Genomic DNA, 22,362 nt, shown 5'->3' on the forward strand with positions numbered 1-22,362 from the left:
AATTCCTTAAAAGACACAATTTACCAAAACTCACACCAGAAGAAATAGCCAATTTGAATCAGCCTATATTCATTAAAGAAATTGAATCAATAATTAATAACCTTCCAAAACAGAAAGTACCAGGCCCAAATGGGTTCACTGGTGAATTCTGACAAACATTTAAGGAAGAAATTATAATAATTCTCTACAATCGCTTTCAGAATACAGAGGGAATACTTCCAACTCATTCTGGGAGGCTAACATTACCCTATTATCAAAACCAGATAAAGACATTACTAGAAAAGAAAACTATAGACCAATATCTCTCATGAACATAAATGCAAAATTTCTCAACAAAATATTAGCAAATAAAATCCAACAATGTATAAAAAGAATTTTACACCACAACCAAGCAGGCTTTATCTTAGCTATGCAGGAGTGAATCAATATTCAAAAATCAATTAATGTAATCCATCACATGAACAGGCTGAAAAAGACAAATCACATGATTGTATTAATAGATGCAGAAAAAGCATTTGACAAAATCCACCACACCCACAACACAGAGTTCATGATTAAAACTCTCAGGAAACTAGAAATAGAGAGGAGCTGCCTCAACTTGATAAAGAATATCTACAAAAAAACCTACAGCTAACATCGTATTTAATGGTGAGAAACTCGAGGCTTTCCCACGGAGATCAGGTACAAGGCAAGGATGTCCCCTCTCACTACTCCAGTACTGGACAGTCTATCTATTCAATAAGACTAATAAGCAAAAGAAAGGAAAGGTATACACATTGGGGAGGAAGAACTAAAACTGTCTTTGTTCACAGATGACATGATCATCTATGTAGAAAATCCAGAAGAATCAACAAAAAAACTTTTGGAGCTAAGTGATTATAGCAAGGTTGCAGGATACAAAGTTTATCAGTTTGACATAAAAATCCATCTTTTTTTATATATCAGCAATTAACAAGTGGAATTTGAAATTAAGAACACAATACCTTTTAATTAGCGCCCCCCAAAATGAAATACTTAGGTATAAATCTAACAAAAGGTGTACAAAATCTATATGAGGAAAACTACAGAACTCTGATGAACAAAATCAAAGAAAAACTGAATAAATGGAGAGATATTCTATGTTTGCAGACAGACTCAATATTTTGAAGATGTCAGTTCTTCCCAACTTGATCTATAGATTCAATGCCAACCCAATCAAAGCCCTTATTTTGTGCATGTTGGCAAACTGATTGTAAAGTTTATTTGTAGAGGCAAAAGACCCAGAGTAGCCAACACAATACTGAAGGAAAAGAACAAAGTCAGAAGACTGTCACTACCCGACTCCAATACTTACTGTAAAGCTACAATAATCAAGGCAGTGTGATATTGGTGAAAGAAAAGGCAAATTGATCAAGGGAACAGAATAGAGAGCTCAGAAATAGACCTGCGTAAGTATAGTTAACTGATCTTTGACAAAGGAGCAAAGGCAATACAGTGGAACAAAGATAGTCTCTTTAACAAATGGTGTTGAAACAACTGGACATTCACGTGCAAAAAATGAATCCAGACACAAATCTTATACCCTTTACAAAAATTAACTCAAAACTATAAAACTCCTAGAAGTTGGCATGGGAGAAAACCTACATGGCCTTGGGTATGGTGATGCCTTTTTAGATGCAATGCCAAAGGTACCTTCCATGAAAGAAATCATTGATAAGCTGGACTTATTAAAATTGGATACTACTACCCTGAAAAAGACAATGTCTAGAGAATTGTAAGACAAACTGCAGACCTTTAGCAATCTGGTGAAGGACTGTTATCCAAAATATACAAAGAACTCAAAACTCAACAACAAGAATACAGACAACCTGTTAAAGTGGGCCAAAGACCTTACCAGACACCTCACCAAAGAAGATATACAGATGACAAATAAGCATAGGAAAAGATGCTCCACATCATATGTCATCAGGGAAATGCAAATTAAAACAAAAATAAGATACCAAAACACACTTATTTGAATGGCCAAAATCTTGAACACTGACAACACCAAATGCTGACAAGGATGTGGAGTAACAGGAACTCTCATGCATTGCTGGTGGGAATGCAAAATGGTCCAGCCACTTTGGAAAATAGTTTGGCAGGTTCTTACAAAACTAAACATATGCTAACCGTACAGTCTAGCATTTGTACTCCTTTGTACTTACCCAAAGGACTTGAAAATTTATGTTCATACGAAAACCTGCACCCAGATGTTTATAGCAGCTTTATTAATAATTCCCCAAACTTGGAAGTAACCAAGATTTCCTTTAGTACGTGAGTGGATAAAGAAACTAGTATGTTTAGACAATGGAATATTTCAGTGCTAAAAGGAAGTGAGCTATTAAGTCATAAAAAATACGGAGGGACCTTAAATGTATAGTACTAAGTGACAAAAGCCAATCTGAGAAGACTATACACTGTATGGTTCCAACTACATGACATTCTGGAAAAGACAAAACTATGGAGACAATAAAAAATCAGTGGTTGCCAGGGAGTGGATGGAAGGATGACTAGGCAGGGCAGAGGGGTTTTAAGGCAGGGAAATTACTCTGTATGAGTCCATAATGATGAATATATGCCATTATACATTTGTGCAAACGTGTGCAAAACCGAGAGTGAGGTCTAATGTAAACTAGACTTTGGTGTTTATGATGTGTCGGTTCATTGTAATGATGTGTAGGTTCATCAGTTCTAACAAATATACGCTCTGGTGGGGATGTTGATAGTGCAGGACAGGAGATATATAGGAAAGTCTGTATCTTCCCCTCAATTTTGCTGTGAACCTAAAATGGCTCTAAAATTTTTGTGTTAATTAAAAAAAAAAAGACATCTAGTATGTGTAGGTCCCAAGACTTCAAGGTGTGGTTGAGACCATCCTCTGCTCCGAATGCCTTTCATTTGTAACCCTTGTTGGAAGAAGGAAACCAAGATTGGTGAGGTTGGTCTTTATTACCTTTAATTGGATGATTCCTTCCCTGTTTCTGATCTTCCCCCTTCCTAGGGTCCTGTAGATCCTCCTGTTTCCTGGGCTCTGCCCCTTGAGCAGCCTTCTGGCCCCTCATCTCAGATCAGCTTCATAACCCCACTCCCCTCGCAGGGTGCTGCCTCCTCCTGACTTGCCGTCTCTTACCGTGGAATCAGTGGTTTGCACGTTATCCATGTGTTCACCAGAGACCTGTGAAGAAGCCCCTCTGTGTCAGGCTCTGTTCCAGGCGCTGGGGTCCCAGAGATGTTCACAGTGAGGCCCTGCCTTGGTGGAGCTTATATCCTGCTGAAGGAGACAGACAGTAAACAGCCCCCCAAACAAGGAAAAGAGTTTGGATGGGGAAAAGAGCAGTGAAGAAGGGCCATGGGGAGTGACGGGTGGGTCCAGGGAAGCCCTCTCGGAGGAGCCCCCTTTGTGTGCAGATGTGACCGTCAGGAAGGAGACATTGATAGCCTCAATCACCGGTCTCAAGGGTAGTCTGAGGGCCTTTTGATGTCCTCTTCTCCGTATCTTTTACATCTCCTGCTTGTTTTCCTCTTTCACTGTACCGTCCTTCTAACACCCCAGCATCCTGGGGCTCTCCACCAGTCTGAACTCACCATCTCACTGTGCCCCCAGGGACGCGCCCCCCCAGCCCTGTGGAAGCGTACCAGGAAGCCACATTTTACCCAAGGGCACTTGTTAACCCCCCGAGTTAGAGCTAAGGAGTCTGACAGTAGACTCTCCACACTAAGTAATCGGGAGCCCAACTCCATTGACGTAGACATTAACCTCAAGTGAACAGCTTGTGTTGAGTTATATCCTATTTGGAATTGACTGGGTTGTCCAGGGATTTTCAAGCCTTGAATATATACAATTTTAAAAGATGGTCCCAGTGTGGTAATGACTCAGACCCCTAGCAAAAGCAAACACAAATCTTTTCTGGAGAAAATTATTTTCACTAGCCTCAAGACAGTCCTCTATATAGTTTTTAAAATGCACTCTCCAGTGCACACCCAGGAAAACAGCTTCCAAGCATTTCAGACAAATCAGGATCATCAGAGGTAGGCTGTTTACTAGGTAGGCTGATTATGAGTAATGAACTAAAAGCAGTCTTTGAGATGCCTTCAGGAAACAGAATTTTATAAAAAGTCATTAACAGCTTTGAAAAAGAACCCAATAGAATTTCTAGAAATAAAAAAATACACAGTAACAACAGCAACAAACTCAAGGGACAGGTTTAGCAGCAGATTCCATAGAGCTGAACACATAATTAGTGAACTGGAGGGAAAGTCAGAAAAAGCTACACACGGAGCAAATAAAGACAAAGGGTGAGTGACGTTAGGGAGACCCGGTGATAAGGTCTCACAGCTGCGGAAGGAGAAGAGGGGAAGTTCGTTTCCAAAAATTTCTGGACATTTCAATGCATTTAATCTCCAGCTGTATGATAAATAAGAAAAAACAGAATTGGCTTCATTGTAAAGACGTTAAATCTAATTATGTAAAAAAATATTTTTAAGTCTTAGCATTTTATGTGCTACAGCTTTTTGAGATGGAGAATTAAACTTAGGAAGCAAGGTTATTCACAGACACAAGTAGATGGAACTTAGGGACCATGACTATTAAAGTACTATTATTAGAGGCCCTGGAGTTGTTCTGTTGCTGTGATTTAAGCGAGCAGATAAACTCACAGAGGGAGTAAGTGTGGAGTCACTTGGAATCCTGGAGAATCCTCGCTCACTAACTGATGAACTTTGTGACATTTGATGTTTCGCTTTGCCATTGGCAAAATGGTTCAGATGTCTTCCCTTTAGCCTATTGTGCGGTTGAAAAAGATTTCTCAGTGAAACGTCCGGAACAGAGCATGTCCCGTGGTGGGGGGCTCCATGGCTGGAGGGTGGTAACTGTCACAAACAGTCAGCTGAGTTCAAAGTGCATGTGGAAAGTAAACATGAACTTATTTACAAAACAGAAACAGACTCAACAGACTTAGAGAACAGACTTATGGTTACCAGGGGGGAAGGTGGGGTGGAGGAGGGATAGATTGGGAGTTTGGGATTGACATGTACACACTGCTATATTTAAAATAGATAACCAACAAGGACCTACTGTATAGTACAGGGAACTCTGCGCACTACTCTGTAATAACCTAACTGGGGAAAAAAAATTGAAAAAGAATAGATACATGTATATGGATAACTGAATCACTTTGCTGTACACCTGAAACTAACACAACATTGCTAATTAGTATACTAATTACTAATATACTCCAATATGAACTAAAAAATTTTTTTAAATATTAAAAAAAAAGTTCATGTGGAAAGTAAACATGCAAGAATCGCTAGGAAATACCTAAGCAGAAGGAAATAAGGCAGAAAGAACAGAATATAAAGTCAGACATGGACACGATTACACATGGGACTTAATATGAGGAAGGGGCATTTCAGATCAATGGAGGGAGATTTTCATTCAACAAACAGTGAACAACTGGCTGGCCAGCTGGAGGAAAATAAGTTTGGATTTCCATCCAAATTTAGTCTAGAGGGATCAAATATTTTAATTAAAAAATAAGAAAATATGGGGAAAGGGAGGGAGAAAAAGGCCTTTCTAAGCAAAACAAAGCTCAACAAACTGTAAAAAGAAAAATCAAAAATTTTTTAACTGCCTAGGGGGAAAAATTTCATACTCAAAAACAAACAGGGAAGAAGATTTTTTATTACCTACAATAAGGAACTAATAAGTATAGGATTGTAAAAGCTATAATACACAATTTAGAATTATATATCCATATGTACAGTAGATGTCCCTTTGTGTAGAAAGCAGGGGCACTTTACACTATATTTATATATGCGAGGGTGTCCCTTCCCTTCTCAGCTCCTTGCTATTTTGGTTGCTTCGCATCGAAGTGTTTTAAGGAAAGCCTCTTCTTTTTTTTTCTTTTTTTTTTTTTAAACACTCCACACTTCCAACACAAGGGGCACAGTTTTGATCCCTGGTAAGGGAACTAAGATCCCACATGTCACATGGCATGGTTAAATAAAAAACAATAAAAGAAGAGAAAAAGAAAAAAAAAGAAAGAATGCTTAATTGAGACCTCAGAGTACCATCCCCTGACCAGCCGTGCCAACTTGGATTGATTTGTAGTGACTGTGGACACTGTATTGAAAAGGGTGCTATGATTTCATCCAGACTCAGTGGGAAAGATGCTCAGTTTGGGACTTCCCTGGTGGTGCAGTGGATAAGACTCCACTCTCCCAATGCAGGAGGTCCAGGTTCGATACCTGGTCAGGGAACTAGGTCCCACATGCATGCCGCAACTAAGTTTGCCTGCCACAACTAAGGAGACTGCGAGTCGCAACTAAGGAGCCCTGGAGCCACAACTAAGGAGCCGCCTGCCACAGATAAGACTCGGCACAACCAAATAAATAAAAATCAATCAATTAATTAATATTAAAAAAAAGAATCTTGTGAAAAAAAAGAAATGCTCAGTTTCATTAATGATATCTGTCCGGGATAGGGAGGAGGTAGAGTGCAGTGGGAAGCATGGATCTATATGCCATCCATGCTATAGATCAGTGTCACCTGAGGGCTTGTTAAACCACAAACGGCTGTATTTTAATAAGTCTGGGATGGGGGCCCCAAAATGTGCATTTTGGAAAGCCTCTTCTTAAACGGCAGTGTTTTCCCAAAGTAAGCAAGTAAGGTGAAAATCAAGCAGTAAAAAATTATCCTTGAAAAGCCTTTTTTTTTTAATTTAAAAAATATATTTATTTATTGGCTGCTTTGGGTCTTCGTTGCTGTGCGCGGGCTTTCTCTAGTTGTGGCGAGCGGGGGATACTCTTTGTTGCAGTGCGCGGGCTTCTCGTTGCGGTGGCTTCTCTTTGTCGCAGAGCACAGGCTCTAGGTGTGCAGGCTTCAGTAGTTGTGGCACGTGGGCTCAGTAGTTGTGGCTCGCCGGCTCTAGAGCGCAGGCTCAGTAGTTATGGCTCGCCGGCTCTAGAGCGCAGGCTCAGTAGTTGTGGTGCATGGGATCAGTTGCTCCGTGGCATGTGGGATCTTCGGGACCAGGGCTCGAACCCGTGTGCCCTGCATTGGCAGGCGGACTCTTTTTTTTTTTTTTAATATAAATTTATTTATTTATTTATTTTTGGCTGTGTTGGGTCTTTGTTGCTGCGCGCGGGCCTTCTCTAATTGCATTGAGCGGGGGCTACTCTTCACTGCAGTGCGTGGGCTTCTTGTTGCGGTGGGTTCTCTTGTTGCAGAGCACGGGCTCTAGGCGCGTGGGCTTCAGTAGTTGTGGCACGTGGGCTCAGTAGTTGTGGCACGCGGGCTTCAGTAGTTGTGGCTTTCAGGCTCTAGAGCGCAGGCTCAGTAGTTGTGGCTCACGGGCCTAGTTGCTCAGCGGCATGTGGGATCTTCCAGGACCAGGGCTCGAACCCGTGTCCCCTGCATGGGCAGGCAGATTCTTAACCACTGCGCCACCAGGGAAGTCCCTGAAAAGGCTTTGAAATGAAACATGCACAAACACAGCTGGGGTGCAGGGGAGTGGGGTATGTCAGTGAATGCAACATCCATCCGGGTCTGTTTTGGCAAAATCTCAGGATTACCAGTAGACAAGCCCAGCAGTTCTTCTAGGAATTTATTTATTTACTTGTTTCACATAAGGGAAACATTCTATGTGAGAGGTTTTCATTACAGAGTAGTAGTCCTAAAAAAAGGTGGAAAAGAAACAGCTGGTAAATTGTGGTCCATCCTTGCTGTAGGATGCTCTGCAGGTGTGGAAAGAATGAAGAAGAGCTCCGTGTACACAGGCAGCTCACTCTCCAAGGTATCTTGAGAAGCAAGATGTGGGTCAGAGCGAGAGGACGTTACAGTTTGTTAAAGTGTGGGGGGAAGATACTCTTATTTGTTGAATATGTACAGAGAACTTCTGGAAGGACACCCAAGAAATGAATAACCTTGGTTCTCTATTGGATAGAGAGGATGCAGGAGTAGGGAGGTGGTTTATCACTACCTACCTTTTAATATATGTTTAAAAATTGAACTATGCATATGTATTATCTAGTCCACAAATTATTTCTCGAGGCTACTATAATCAGAAAAAAAAGGCTAACAACTTAATAGAAAAATGGGCAACGTATGTGACTAGATAGTTCCTGGAAAAAGAAATATGCACAACATAGGGAACTCTACTCAATGATCTGTGGTGACCTACATGAGAAGGAAATACAAAAAATAGGGGATATATGTATTGCTGTACGTACAAACTAGCACAATATTGTAGAGCAACTATACTCCAATAAAAAAACAATAAAAAATTTAAAAAAGAAATAGACACAAATCACAAATGGCTTTTAAACTCATGAAAGCATGCCAAGGCCATCACTTTAATGAGAGAACCAATTAGAACAATACTAAGATTTTTTTTTTCAATAATAGATTAGTATAGATCAAAAAGTTGGATAATACGGTGTGTTGGGAAGGGTATGAACAAATAGGCATTCTCATATGCTGATGGTGGGCGTGTAAACGGGTATAACTTCTCTGTTGAGCTGTGGGAAATATCTGATAAAATTCAGAATTCACATACCTTTTAATTCAGTAATTCACTTCTAGGAATTTGTTTTAAATCCACCCCAATATTTACGCCAAGATGGATGCACAAAGGTGTTCGTTGCGGCATTATTAATAGCAGAAAAGACTGAAAATAACCAAAAATGTCCTTCTGCAGCCTATTTAAAGAATAGGTTCATGCAACAATAAAATATGTGGTTAAAAGATCCACAATCCAACAGTAAAAGATGGTTCATCAAACAATAAAAGAATAGAATAATAAAAGAATAGAACAATAAAACAATAAAAGAATCCAGTGGTAGACTAGAATACAGGAGTCAAGTAGAGCAGGCCAAGTCTGTGTGTGCTTATGTACTATGCTCTCCGAGATATTATAAATAACGTAAAAGGTAAGTTGTGAAATACCATGTACAACATGATATCTTGTGTGTAAAAAGGATGAGGGAAATATATATGGGCTTGCGTAAGCAGAGAATAGCTCTGAGGGCTTTAGGGACAGTGGCGGTCTCTGAGGAGGGAACTCTGGACCTGGGGGTGGGGGGCACGTACCTGTGGAGGGGCCTCCTATGAAACAGGCTTGCTGCGGGACGAGGGGCTGTTAGAGGAGAGCTTTGAAGCTGAGCCAGTGGCCCAGGGAAACACGAGGCTGGGAGGGGGAGTGAAGCAGAGGGTATATTATTTTTCAGTGCACGTTCATTTTCAAAATTTTAAAAGTAACGTGGCTTTATAGTGTGCTCAGGGAAATGCAACAGCTTGTTCATGTTTATGTGTTTCCAGTCTTTTTATATGTATCAATGTCCACTGGATGTTCCTGCTTTTTCACTTACATGCATTTCATGTACGTTTTTCATGTGTATTACAAGTAATGTTTGCCCCTGATACCTATCATTTTATACACTGAGATGTCACCCACATCCTTCAGGATGACTACTATAAAAGTTTTAAAGAACAGAAAATAGAGGGCTTCCCTGGTGGCGCAGTGGTTGAGAATCTGCCTGCCAATGCAGGGGACACGGGTTCGAGCCCTGGTCTGGGAAGATCCCACATGCCGCGGAGCAGCTGGGCCCGTGAGCCACAATTACTGAGCATGCGCGTCTGGAGCCTGTGCTCCGCAACAAGAGAGGCCGCGATAGTGAGAGGCCCGCACACCGCGATGAAGAGTGGCCCCCACTTGCCGCAACTAGAGAAAGCCCTCGCACAGAAATGAAGACCCAACACAGCCATAAAATAAAAATAAAAATAAATAAAAATAAGCAAAATTAAAAAAAAAAAAAGAACAGAAAATAATGTGTTGGTGAGGATGTGGAGAAATTGGAACACTTGTGCACTGTTATTAGGAGTGTAAAATGGTGCAGCCACTATGGACAACGGTATGATGGTTCCTCAGAAAAATTAAAATAGAATTACCATATGATCCGGCAATCCCACTTCTGGTATATACCCAAAAGAACTGAAAAGATATTTACACACCCATGTTCACAGCGGCATTATTCACACTAGTTAAGTGGTGGAAACGACCCAAGTGTTCATCAAGGGATGAATGGAGAAACTAGATGTGGTCTATCTATACATGTAATGGAATATTATTCAGCCTTAAAAAGGGTTGAAATCCTGTCACATGCTACAACATGGATGAACCTTGAGAACATTACACTAAGGGAAATAAGCCAGTCGTAACAAGACAAACAGTGCATGATTCCACTTATATGAGGCATCTGAAGTAGTCAAAGTCTGGAAAGAGAAGAGAGAATGGTGGTTACCAGGTGCTGCGGGGAAGGAGATGGGGAGTTGGTGATTAATAGGAGCAGAGTTTCAGTTTTGCAAGATGAAAAAGTTCTGGAGTTCTGTTGTGCAATAATGTGAATATCCTTAACACTACTGAACTGTACACTTAAAAGTGTATATTTTTTAATTTGGTAAAAGGTGATAAAGTTTATGTTACACACTTTTTGACCACATTTAAAAAAAAAAAAACTGAAAGCAAACCCAGAGACAAAAGCTCCATCTCTGAAATGAAGTGAGCTCAAGACAAAGGTGAGATACTTAGCAGATGAAACCAACACTCCCTTTAAAGAGCTGATTCATGTGTTTAATGTAATTGCTAGGAATAGTTGGAGAATGACTCCTGAGTATTGCTGTAGAGCAGCTCAGAAAGGCATCCACACTGAAGCAAGCCACGCTCGGGCCGGGTACTGTTCTGAAGTCCCGGGGAAGGATTCCTAATTGAGACCCCTCTCTTCTGTTCCTTCTGATTTAGAAGACAGCAGGCAGAGGGTGGCCTAGAAAAATAAGGCCACACCGTCCACAGGTCATGTGTCCCCAGGCCCCCTGGATGGCACCGGACGGGAGCTTCTCAGGAGGCCAGGACGGCGGTAGAGGGCGGGTCCCAGCCAAGCCCCCCGTGACACCCCAGGGTACTTTGCGTCACTGTGGAAGCCTCTGGGCTTTCTCGGGGGAGCAGAACTGCAGGAGCCAGTGGACACCGAGGGAGGCGACCCTGCCTCTCTGGAACTCTTTTTCCACAAAAGTGACCAACTGCCCTTGGAGCCTTAACTTACCCTTGGGAGCCTGAGGCCTCTGTGATTACAGTGGCTTCAAAAGCTCTGTAAAAGCTGACGGATGTCTGCAATGCAAGCCCACATGTGGCGCGGAGAAGCAGCTGTTTGGACGTGGGCCATCTTCGGGGAAGCCTAACTCCCACCAGAGCCCGGCCTCCTGTAAACCCGAGGACCTGCAGGCCCGCCACCCTGACCACGGGGCCTGGGACCTCGTGCTGCCCTATGTTCCCTGATCAGCCAGGAGCACAGGAGGAAGCCCGCTGGGCTGTGCAAACAGCAGCGGGCAGGAAGTGAAACAGCCGTGGAACGGGGACCTGGACTTCGAACCTGGATTTCCCTGGGACTTGGCTTTGACGTCTCAGAGACTCAGAATATGCCTAATATGCCTATCTTGGCGGTCACTTGACTTTGTGAGACATTCGATTGGGGTCTGGGGCCGCCAACCGTAAAGGGACGACGGCGTCCTCCCTTCAGAGCAAAACCCGCCCGTTCTCGCTGGTCCCCAGGCAGCCTGGACCGCAGAGCCGGAGCTCGAGGGCGCCTGCAGCGCACCTGCCCCCCGGCACCTGCCCGCCCTCCCCGCCGCCGGCCTGCCCCCGGGGCGTGTCGCCCAGGGGTCCGCCCAGTCCTTGCGAGGCTGCCTCGGTCGCCCTGAGCTGCGGCCCAGGGTCCGGAGGGTCCGGAGGGTCCGGAGCCGCAGCTGGAAGATGCGCCCCGCGGCTGCCGGTGAGTGCGGGAGGAGGGAAGGGGGACCCGGCATGGGAGACTCGCCCCCTCGCCCTACCTGGCACCTGGCACGCTGAGCCAGAGGTGGAGGCGGCACGGGGCGGGAGGGAGGGTCCTCTCTTAGCCCTGGGGTCAGGAAGGCGCCACGCGAATCCAGCAGGGGCAAATCGGCTGGGGTTTCCCGCCGCCCTCCTGCCGGGCGCCACTGCCCCAGCTGCGTGCAGGGCCGGGGTGCGGGCAGATCAGTGACTGGCGTTTTGCCTGGAAAATAGGTGTTGGCTGAGCGCAGCTAGAACAGCACCCAGTGAGTCCCAGGGGGAGAAGGCTCCCCCCCGCCGAGCGCAGGTGCCGGCAGGGGCGCGCCCCGCCCCCCGCCCCCATCTCCGACCTCCTGGGCCAGGATGGGGGCTGCCGGGCGCCGGTTAGAGGCACTTGTGGACTCCAGCTGGGGCTCCTCGGGCTGCCGTCAGAGGTCATTCGCCGCAGGTCCACCTGACCAGCCAAGGAAATGATGAAAAGTGCGGAGACAGGGGAACAACCCCTTGTAAGTCACCAGCCTGTGGGTGGGTGAGAAGTGGGCACTCATTAGCATGGACTGTCCCATTGTCCCTTATTATAATCGTTCCGGTAGCATCTTTTTATAAGGCTTCCCCCCCACACCATTCTATCAAACTACTTGAGCCTAAGAAGATTTGGGGGAAAAAAACAGGAAGGAGGAAAGAAAACCTCCGACTCTTTCCCGAGCCGTTTCATCTCCCAGTGGCTCGCCTTCCTGACGGTGGCCTCCTTGCGCCTCTCCTGCCTGCCTGCCTGCCTGCCTGCCTGCGTATGCAAGGCGCTCTGGGGTCCCGGAACCGACGGCCTCTGACACACGTTCCCTTTCTAATTGGTTTTGCTGTTTCTTCCTATAATCTGAGGAATCTGGATTCCTCCCAGGGCAAGGCAGCGTATTGTGCAAAAATTAAAAGTTCAAAACTGGGAAGTTCTCTTGGCCTCTCTAGAGACGAGCTGCCCACCTCTCAGTGGCAGGTCACTGCCTCCAGGTGTGTGTGTGACTCTGCGGTCTCCTTCCTTCCTAAGTGGCGTTCTGGTTGTGTGGTCACACTGCAGAAAGTTCTGAGCACCGCCTTTCTGCTCCATCCCCAATGGGTAGGAAAGCCAAGTTTTAAGACTTTTTATTTGTGTAAAATATTCAAGTTTTCTGCAAAACCATTTATTTGTGAACAGTACTGTCTCTGGTAACTTGTGTGCATCGTAGGATAAATGCAAGGAGATACGTATCTCTTCTCTTGGGAGAAAAGATCTCCCTTAGGGCACTGACTTTCCTTACAGCTATTTTGGAAGAATGTTTTTCATTATGCCTGTATTATATACTTATCGTCCAATTTTACTGCTCACTTAGTGGAAAACGCTGACTATGATCAGGTGGCTTTCCCTGCACCCACAGCTTTTCCGCATGCAGCCTAGCGATTCATTTATGAGCTGTGTGGTCCTTTCACATCAAGGTTTGAGGTCACACCAGGTTTGCATGTATCCGGGTGCGTGGCTGTCAGAGAAATTACTCACAGAAGCTCAGGGCCACATCGCTTTTGATTCTGTAAGCTCAAGATTAGGTAACGCTCGTGGCAGCAGCGTTTCCCTCGATGCTTCAGTCAAGCCCCAGGTCTGTCCCAGGTAGGGACACAGCTCACAAGAAGGACATTCAGACTAAAGGGATGAAGTAAATTAAGCCACCGCCACCCTTCACAAGCTGGAGGAAGCTTCCCAGAGCAGTCACCCTAATTCCTCAAAATTAAGGGCGTTGGCATGTGAACTTTGGAAGGTGGGTTACCTTGCAAACCTGCTGAGGTGTTCAGCTGTGACACTTCCCAGCCCTACTGCCAAAAAGCCTCCGTCAGCAGGACAGGGACAACCGTGGACACTGGGGCCAGCAGAGCCTGGAGCCACAAAGCAGCTGCACCCCGTCTGGCTTATCCACCCCTCAGGGACGAGAGATGCAGGTGTGGCCGCCTCAAGGCGGGGGAATGTGGGTTCCTGTGGGGAGGTGGCCAGTGACAAATCTCATCATCCACTTCATGTGGAAGGAAATCCCTCCAAAGTGTGTCCTTATGGGTTCAGAATGGCCCTCTGCAGTGCCCCTGGATTGGATGGGAGGGGGATCCCGGAACCCCCCCTTACCTGTAGCCTGCCTTCGTGTACACTGGCTTCAGGACTGCTTTGTCCTCCAGCCTAAGTGAAGTGTCAGGGCCAGCCTGAGACCCCCAAGAATCTGAGGGTGGAGTGAGGGTAGGATACACACACATGCGCCCTAAAAGAGAGCCTCTGCGGAGGGAGTTCCGGCTTCCTACCTGTGCTCGGGATTGGCCTTTGCTCTAATACTCACGGCGCCTGCTGGGTGGAAGTGCTTAGGATGTGTCCGTGGGCTGATGTCGACTTTATTACCTTATGAGAAAAGACCGGATCCTGGTCACAGAGCCACAGAAGGTTCGCGGACTCTGTGTACTTCCTCTGCCTCCCCCCTCAACTCTGAAGCTGCTGGACCCCTTCTTCCAGGGCAGCCCTCCCCCCACCACCTCCAGAACTGGCTTAGCTGAGTCCCTGAACCCTCGCCTTTCCCAAGACAAATCCTCCCCCGTGCCTGCCCCATCTCGGGTGCAGGGTCCACCGCCAGCCCGTGCCCCATCTTCTCAAGCTGAACTGGTCCCAGTACGCGCTGCTGGGCCTGCCTCCCTCCCCGAGCTGGTTCTGACTCCAGTCATGGCTTCCGCAGCCACCTCAGGAAACCTGGCCTGGGGGTCCGCTGCTGCGCCCCTCACCCGGAGCACAGATGCTTTGTAGCCTTCCCAGGAGCCCTGGAAAATGTCCAGGGAGGGGTGTCTGTGGTCCCACAAGCCCGGGGTTCACAGTGCTCCTTGTGAGGACGCGTGGGCTTTTATTCTCTCCTCATTGTCTTCCCTGTCACTTCCACCCATGTGTCCTTGTTCACCTGGGGACCAGACCGTGCCTCCCTTGCATGCGGGGAGGAAGGTATCTGAGAGGTGACATCGTGCTCCCTTTCAGTCACCTCCGAATCAAAAGCAACTCTTCACTCAAAGATCTCACGTGTGACATTCAGAAGATCTGAATAATCTCTGCTTTGCCAATTTTCTTCAAATACGACACTTGGATAAAATAGTCTGGCTGTGATTCGACACACAGGACACTGCACTATTGTCTTTGAACCTGAGGCTCTTATCGATGCTGAATCCATGTTTCCAGCAGTCAGATCACACTGTTCACTCAGGGTGCCTCCAGCGGCGTTTTCCGGAACATCCTGTGACCCTCTCACCATCCTAGGTATGCGGGCACAGACCTGGAGGGGAGAGCCATGGTGGGCAGCGCCGACAAGGCGTGTGAAGGGCTGACCTGAGGGTGCCTGTGCAGGCTTCACCCAGGAGGCCACAGAGCCGCACTGGAGTCCTTGAAGGAGGGGACAGATGGCCAGGGGTCTGGAGGAGAGCGCCCTGGGGGCAGAGGGACAAACTCGTACCCAGGGTACAGCAGGAAAGGGCAGCCACGGCAGCGGGTCAGCACGGCTGGAGCACAGAGCACACAGGGATTTCCAGGACAGCACGCCGGCTTCACCTGCTGTTCTCACTGTGTTTCCTGTGGCTGGTTTTTCCGGCTCGGAGATGTCCCTCCATCCTAGGAACCGCAGCGGCCGCGCTGTCTCAGGCATTTCCCAGCAGGAAGCCATCTCTGCATTACGTTCTAACCATCCTAGGGACTGCATAGTTTGGCAAAGAGAAAGAAATAATTGATGTTGAAATACGCACTTGAAAAAAGACCGAATGGTCCAGGTGAGACAGAGGCATCCCATTTCACCAGGATGACTACCTAAGCTAACCAGCCGCCCCCCAAGCACCAGCAAATACTGACCCGATATAACCTAACCAGTTGGGGGGAACCTCTAGGTGCTAGGCATGAAGAGGGAACCTAGATCCAGGGCTCAACTCGGCCGGACTGACAGACAGAGGTTTGCGTTTCATCACCGCCCGGAGAGAGAGGACGCCCCGGGCTTGGTGCTGGAGGGCTGCGGCTGCACGCTTGGAAAGGGGGCCGGGGAACACCCGCTGGTCTCTGCTCAGGGCTCTGGGCGGGGAGACACCAGCCCTCTGACACCACCTGGGTGTCCAGCCATTCAGGTCAGCTCCGACACTCAACACCCACAATAAGCTCCAGAGCCCAGGGGTTAAGGACAGTGCCCTCCACGAGCTGCCCTGTCTTCAGACGCCAGCCACGGGCTTCGGGGGCCGCCCGCACTTCTGACCAGCTGGCTACAAATCTGGGGGTTCCCACAATTCCTGGGGGGTTCAATAATTTGCTAGAACAACTCACAGAAACACTGAAAGCATCACTCTGCTTAAGATTACAGTTGTATTCTAAAGGATACAAGTCAGGAGGACCAGCCAAATGCAGGGACGTACAGGGTGAAGAGGAGTTCCGTGCCCACAGCCCCGGGAATCAGGCCGCATCCCCCGCCTGGCTCACCAGTGTGTGCCCCACCAGGAAGCCCCCCAGGCTCCTGAGTCCCGAGTTTCATTGGGGGCTTATTCTGTCATTGGTCACAGGACAGCTTGCCTGCCCTCTCCCCTCCTGGAGGTCGGGGGTGGGGCTGAGGTGTGGGCTGGGTCTTTCTGGGCTGGCTGGCCCCTCCCCGGAAGCTATCCTAGGCCCCACCCTGAGCCACCTCATTAGCATAAACTCAGGCGTGGCCGAAAGGGGCCCCTTATGAACAACAGCCCACACTCCTATCAGGAAATTCCAAGGGTTTTAGGAGTTCTATGCCAGAAACTGGGATACAGATGAGATATAGTCTTTATTCTACCCCTTTGATAGATAAGCACCCAACACGGGGAGCACGTAGGTTCTCTAGCAGCGAGAGAGAAGAGCTGAGATGCTGCGGGCCTGGGGAGACCGAGGCCGTAGAGATGAAGCAGAGTCTCTGGAGGTCACCCCAGCAAGACTGGCCGGTGGATCCCACTGAGGGCTGGCAGGGGGACGTATGGAATCAGGAAGAGGCCCGGACATCTGACCCTGTCCTGGGCAAGAGGTGGGGCAGGAACAGATTCGGGGAGCCGGGGAGAATCCAGGGTTTCATCTGGGACGTGCTGAGTGTCAGGCCCTGCGAGACATCCCGGGGGCTGAGAGGGGTCAGCAAGGGGACAGCTTGTCGGGAGCTCAGAGGATGGCCTGGGTCTCAGTTCATCGGGGATCCTGCGGAGAGACCCAGGCTGCACCGTGTGAGGGGAAAGCCAGCAGAGACAACGGGGGAGACACCCCCAGCCCGCCCCGGGAGGGTGGGTGCTGCCCAGGGGGGACATGGACGGGTCAGGACCGTCCTCGGGGGCCTGGGGCTGGCAGCCTGGAGGCTTTGGAGGCCTCGACCAGCACAGCTGCCCTGAGCCGTGGGTGGAAGGTGAGGCCTGGAGGCTGGTCCAGAGGACGGGTGTTTCCAGATGCCTGGCCTGAGAGGGGGCAGAGATGAGGCAGCCGAGGAGGGTGTGTGGTCAGGTGGGCGCGCTCTTCCTCTCCCCTCCCCTCCCCTCCTCTTGTTTTACCCTCCTCCTTCCTTCCTTCCATCCATCCACCCATCCGTCCTCTTCTTATTTCTTAGGACTGGACATATCAGTACACAAACGCTGATGGGGCCATCCCTGAGGTCCCTTTACGCAGGGCCTTGGGCCATCCCTGAATCTTGGCAGTTTTGGTAATCCTGCACAGTCCTGATCTGTGAGCTATTTAAGGAGTAAAATCTGAAAGACCCAGAGGCAGATTGTCTGTGAAGGGACAGAGCTGTCGCCTAGGCATCCTGTAACCCAGGAGCGGGGCAGTGCCTCTTCCTGCAGAATTGAGAGGCAGGTTCTGGAGTCGACAAATTCTCTGCAGGGACTTTCTGCCGCCAGGAGCCTTGGGTGTCCCCGCAGCCTTGTCTCTGAGGATACTGACAGCCTGGGGACCTTTTCCAGTGTCACGGGGCGGTTGTGTGCTCACGGGCACCAGGTACCGTCCTCAGCACTGCTGACACAGCAGTAAACAAAACAGAGCTGCCCCCGCCGCCCCCCCAGAGCTTCCGTCTGCTTCCAGGAGCTTCCAGCGGCTCACAAGGGAAGGGCCGCTTCTGTCCTTAGGCCCCTGTCAGGGCCGCCTGATGAGTCCTTGACCTGAGCCTTTGAGGAAGCTCTGAGACTCAACACAGCAGCAAATAGGGAACCTCGGCCTGGACCGCTTTCACATCCTGTTCTTGGTACCCGTTCTTGTGGCTCCACTGAGTGGCCCCGGGCCCTCACCAGCCCACCGCCTCCCGGGGTGATTCCCCTCAGGGCATCCTGCTGACACTGGTGCAGGGATGCCATCCAGGGAAGGCCGAGGAGGAGAGGGTCCGGAGGGGAGGCGCCCAACGTGTCTTGTCTCGTCTGTCCACAGGCACCCTGAAGGCAGTGTTCTTCATCTTCGCCTCCCTGTGTGCCTGGTATTCTGGGTACCTGCTGGCAGAGCTCATTCCAGATTTGCCCCTGTCCAGCGCCGTCTACAGCATCCGGAGCATCGGTGAGAGGCCTGTCCTCAAAGGTGGGTACCACAGTGGGGTCCAAGCAAGGACTCCCAGCCCAGCTGCTGTGGTGAGACTGGGCCCTGACCTCAGCTCTGCCCCTACTGGCCATTTATGTTGATGATGATGGGGGGGGGAAGGGGAGGGAGAGGGGAGGGGAAGGAGGAGGGGGAGGGAGAGGAGGAGGGAGAGGGGGAGGGGAGGGGGAGGAAGAGGAAAAAGCCTCTCTGGTAGTTCCCATACTATTCCAAGGTAGGTACCCCTCCTCATGCCTCATGAGACCCGAAGGCAAACCATGATGTTAAGAAAACAAACTTTATGGGCAAGATGCGTTAAATAAAAATATGTGTTGGAATTAGCACTGAAGTAAATATAAAATATCCACTAAAAATTACACTGGAAAATGTGTGGGACCCTAAAGTAGTCATCTGCACCCTTTTTCACAATCTCATGGTAAATAAGTGTGTTAGTGTATTTTTAACACAGAAATAAACTATACAAAAGCAATTTGCACAAATATAAAGAACTGGGTAATGGTTTTTAAAATTTGTAGAAAAACCATTTAATTACCTTTTGTATCCAGGAAAAAAAAGAAAAAGAACTTTCCAGAAATCGACTATGATTGGTGTTTTTATTTTAAATAAGGTTTTCACAGTGAATTTGCTTGTAATCAGATAGATTATTGCATATGGACTGTGGACGAGGCCCAGTACCGCAGGGGAGACCCCATGTGTGGAGGGCATGGGAGCTGCCCTCAAAGGGCTTGCTTTCTCATTGTCTCCATTTTTACACAAAAGGTGAACTTGGTCCTGGTTACAGGCTTGCCTCTAGGAGCTGCCTCTGACCTGGTGTTTTTAGAAGGGCTCGTTTACATGGTTTCTGATTCCCACCAGCCGTGGCCGGGGAGGACCTGTCACCCTCCCCCGTGACTAAAGCACATCAAGCTTTGGGAACCCAAGGGTGGTGGTGAGAGCCGGCCGTGACACTGCATCCTGACACCTGCTGGCTTGGGACCTCCACTCTGGGGGGACGCGTGACTGCTTGGGGGCTGGACTCAGAGTTTGGAGGTTGAGTCTTTGATTCATACTCCAGTGCTCACATGAACGAGAGGATAAAAGGGGACAGCGTGGTGCATGGGTCCAGGCTGGCTTTGCGGCCAGCCTTACCCCGTGCTGTCATCAGCAGTGTGACCGGGGAGATGCTCCCCAGGGACATGTGCCCCTTATCCAGGTGCTGCCCCCCTCCTGTGCCTGCCAGACAGGCAGGAAGAGGGTGCTTTCCCCGCCTTGGGACCAGGCTCCAGGACGAACTCAGCTTCTGCAGGCTGCAGGGCTCTGGAGCCCCTCCGCTACTCCGGCCCTGCCCATTGTTCTACGTTTCTGCAGTCCCCCAGGCCACGTGCGGGGGACACATCCGCTCAGAATCGGAAGCAAAGGAAGGATCACGTTGAGACGTGAGATCAGTGTTGGGCTCTGAGCAAAATGAGCCTTGGATACCGAGGCTCTGAGCACTGAACCCCCGTGGCCAAGGCCCCCCCGAGTGAGACGACCCACTCCCACCTCCTTGGGCTGGCCCCCCTTTATCCAGGTTTAGCTTTTTCCACTTCCTTATCTTTTCTCTTAAAATGGCCCATTTCTTGACTCAGCTGTGGAGGCCCTTGATCTTGGCTTCCGATTTCCATGAAGTTAACTCTTACCCTGCAAGTCCAGCTCTCCTGGGTTCACCCCGTCTGTCCATAGGTTGGATGTTGCCTCCCCTCTGTTTCCACGCGATTTTGCACTCATGGGCAAGTCCCACTGGCTCGTGCTCATTTTCTAGACGTGGCCCGACTCTTCCTGGTCAGGATCCTTGGGAGCTGCTGGAATCTGCGTGGGCACCAGCTCTCCCTGCTCTGGCCTCCCTGCCTCTCCCTGTTCCTCGTGTTTCATGGGGGGGGATTAGGTCTCACATTCAGTCCCTCGACTTTGTGGAAGGTTCTGTGCTCACCGCCGGGAAAGGACAGACGCACGGTCTCCCTCCCCCGGCAGGGCTCAGCTTCCCAAGTCTCCCCTCCTCGGACTACCTCTCCCCCTTTTCTCCCCGTTGGGCTGCCCCCCGCAGGCCTACAAGCCCTGCACTTGCCCAGCTTCAAGACCCAAGAAAGTGCCCAGAGTCAGTAACGCAGACATCATTGGTCTGGTGGATGCAGGAGCTTGCACGTCTGGGAACGAGGTCCTGGAGCGACACCCCACTGTGGGCACCAGAAGCGGGCAGGACCTGGCCGAAGTCTTTGCTCCTAGGGGCAGGGGGGAGTTTGGCAGTTACAGGGGAAATTGGCCTCACGTTGGCTCATCGGTTACCAGGGAAACCGGCAGAGGGCCAAGCCCCTCACCGCCCCTCTGATAAGAACAATCACTAGCTGAGCCTGGGGCAAGCATGTAGGGAGGTCAGTCATGCGAGTGGGGTGTCGGTGAAGCAGGCCCTGGTCAAGCAGGGGATGGGCAGAGAGCAAGAGGACAGGCACCTCGAGTGGCCTGACCCCACTCCCGTTCTCACCTCTGTACCAGGGCTGGAGGCAACCTGCCTGCCACGCCATCACTGCCACGGCCCAAGCCTCCCTCATTTTGTTGATTTCTCCCTTTATCTCCACTTCCCTCTCTGACTTCTCTCCCAGCGCTCGGAGGCGTCTGATGACACCTTTCTGTTTGAACACCTAATTGCAGACCAGGCTGTCCTGTTCTGCCAGCCTGCATTCCGGTGCTCTTACAGCCCTGGCTCTTGGTGTCACTCAGCGCCATGCCCAAGGCCCCGTCGTGCTCTGGGTGGCTTCTCCTCGGAAGCTGCTCACAGCTGCATCACGCGGGGCACGAGTCCTCGCATTTTCCTCCTCTTTCCCTCTTGGGGGCTGGGAGACGGCTCCGCATTCCCTCTAGCTTATCACCACACAGGTGCTGTGCGGGGGAACGCCCTCACAGGTCTCCCTGTGGACCTGGCTGAAATGTTCTTTGGGATTTACATACGCAGGAGTGGAGCCATGGCGTGCGTGTCACCTTCAGGTGACTCAGTCGAGCCCGACGCCTTTCCAGAATGGGCCTGCCTGCCAGACTTCTGTCTCCCACCGTCCTCACCAACACTCGTGTGTCCCAGCTTTCTGAGTTTGCCAGTCGGACAGGCATAAAGTGGCAGCTCACTGCTGTGATGGGCATTTCTCAGGTTTCCAGTGAGTTTTGGAACACCAAGCCGGGTTGTGACTACTACAATCACCCCCCCGCATCCATGGGGGATTGATTCCAGGACCCCCGCGGATATCAAAACACACGGATGCTCAAGTGCCTTATATAAAGCGGTACAATATTTGCACATAACCTACCCACATCCTCCCGTATACTTTATTTTTTTCTCTTCTTTTTTTCTTCCAATCTGATTGAGATATAATTGACATACAACGCTGTATAGGTTTAAGGCATACAGCATAATGATTTGACTTACAAACATCAGGAAATGATTATCACAAGTTTAGTGAATATCCGTCATCTCATATCGATAGAAAATTAAAGAAATAGAAAAAAAAATTGTGATGAGAACTCAGAGGGTTTACCCTCTTAACAAACCCTCCTGCACACTTTAAGTCATATCTAGATTACATACAATGCCTAATACAATGTAAATGCTATATAAATCGTTGCCTGCAGGATGCAAATTCAAATTCTGCTTTTTGGATCTTTCTGGAATTTTTTTGGAATCTTTTCAGTCCCTGGTTGGTTGAATCCAAGATGCAAACCCTTGGAAAGGAGGGAGGGCTGGGCATGTTTCTTTCTGACAGGCAGGAGGACGGACAAGGGACAGCTGAGCGGAAGAGCCCAAACTCCCTGGAACCTCCGTGTGGCTTGATCCCGTTCCCTTTGTCTCCTCCGGCCACGCTTCCCCACCCCACCCCAGTTTGGAACCTGCTG

General features: G+C 49.0%; 1 protein-coding gene across 2 annotated transcripts in view; it reads left to right on the forward strand.

Annotated features, from left to right (window-relative positions):
- The window catches only part of FAM3B (FAM3 metabolism regulating signaling molecule B), a 55,461-nt gene that overhangs the window by 8,291 nt on the left and 24,808 nt on the right, over nt 1-22,362 (forward strand). Inside the window, exons 1-2 of one of the 2 annotated variants that reach the window (XM_082458842.1) lie at nt 11,463-11,841; nt 18,307-18,450. In XM_082458842.1, the coding sequence (XP_082314968.1) occupies nt 11,823-11,841; nt 18,307-18,450 (163 nt within the window). In that variant the 5' untranslated portion in view covers nt 11,463-11,822. Of the gene's footprint in view, nt 1-11,462; nt 11,842-18,306; nt 18,451-22,362 lie in introns of those variants that run through there. The other variant, XM_082458841.1, reaches the window with a different exon arrangement.

Source organism: Balaenoptera physalus, assembly GCF_965194825.1.
Source record: "Balaenoptera physalus genome assembly, chromosome: 4".
NCBI lineage: Eukaryota > Metazoa > Chordata > Mammalia > Artiodactyla > Balaenopteridae > Balaenoptera > Balaenoptera physalus.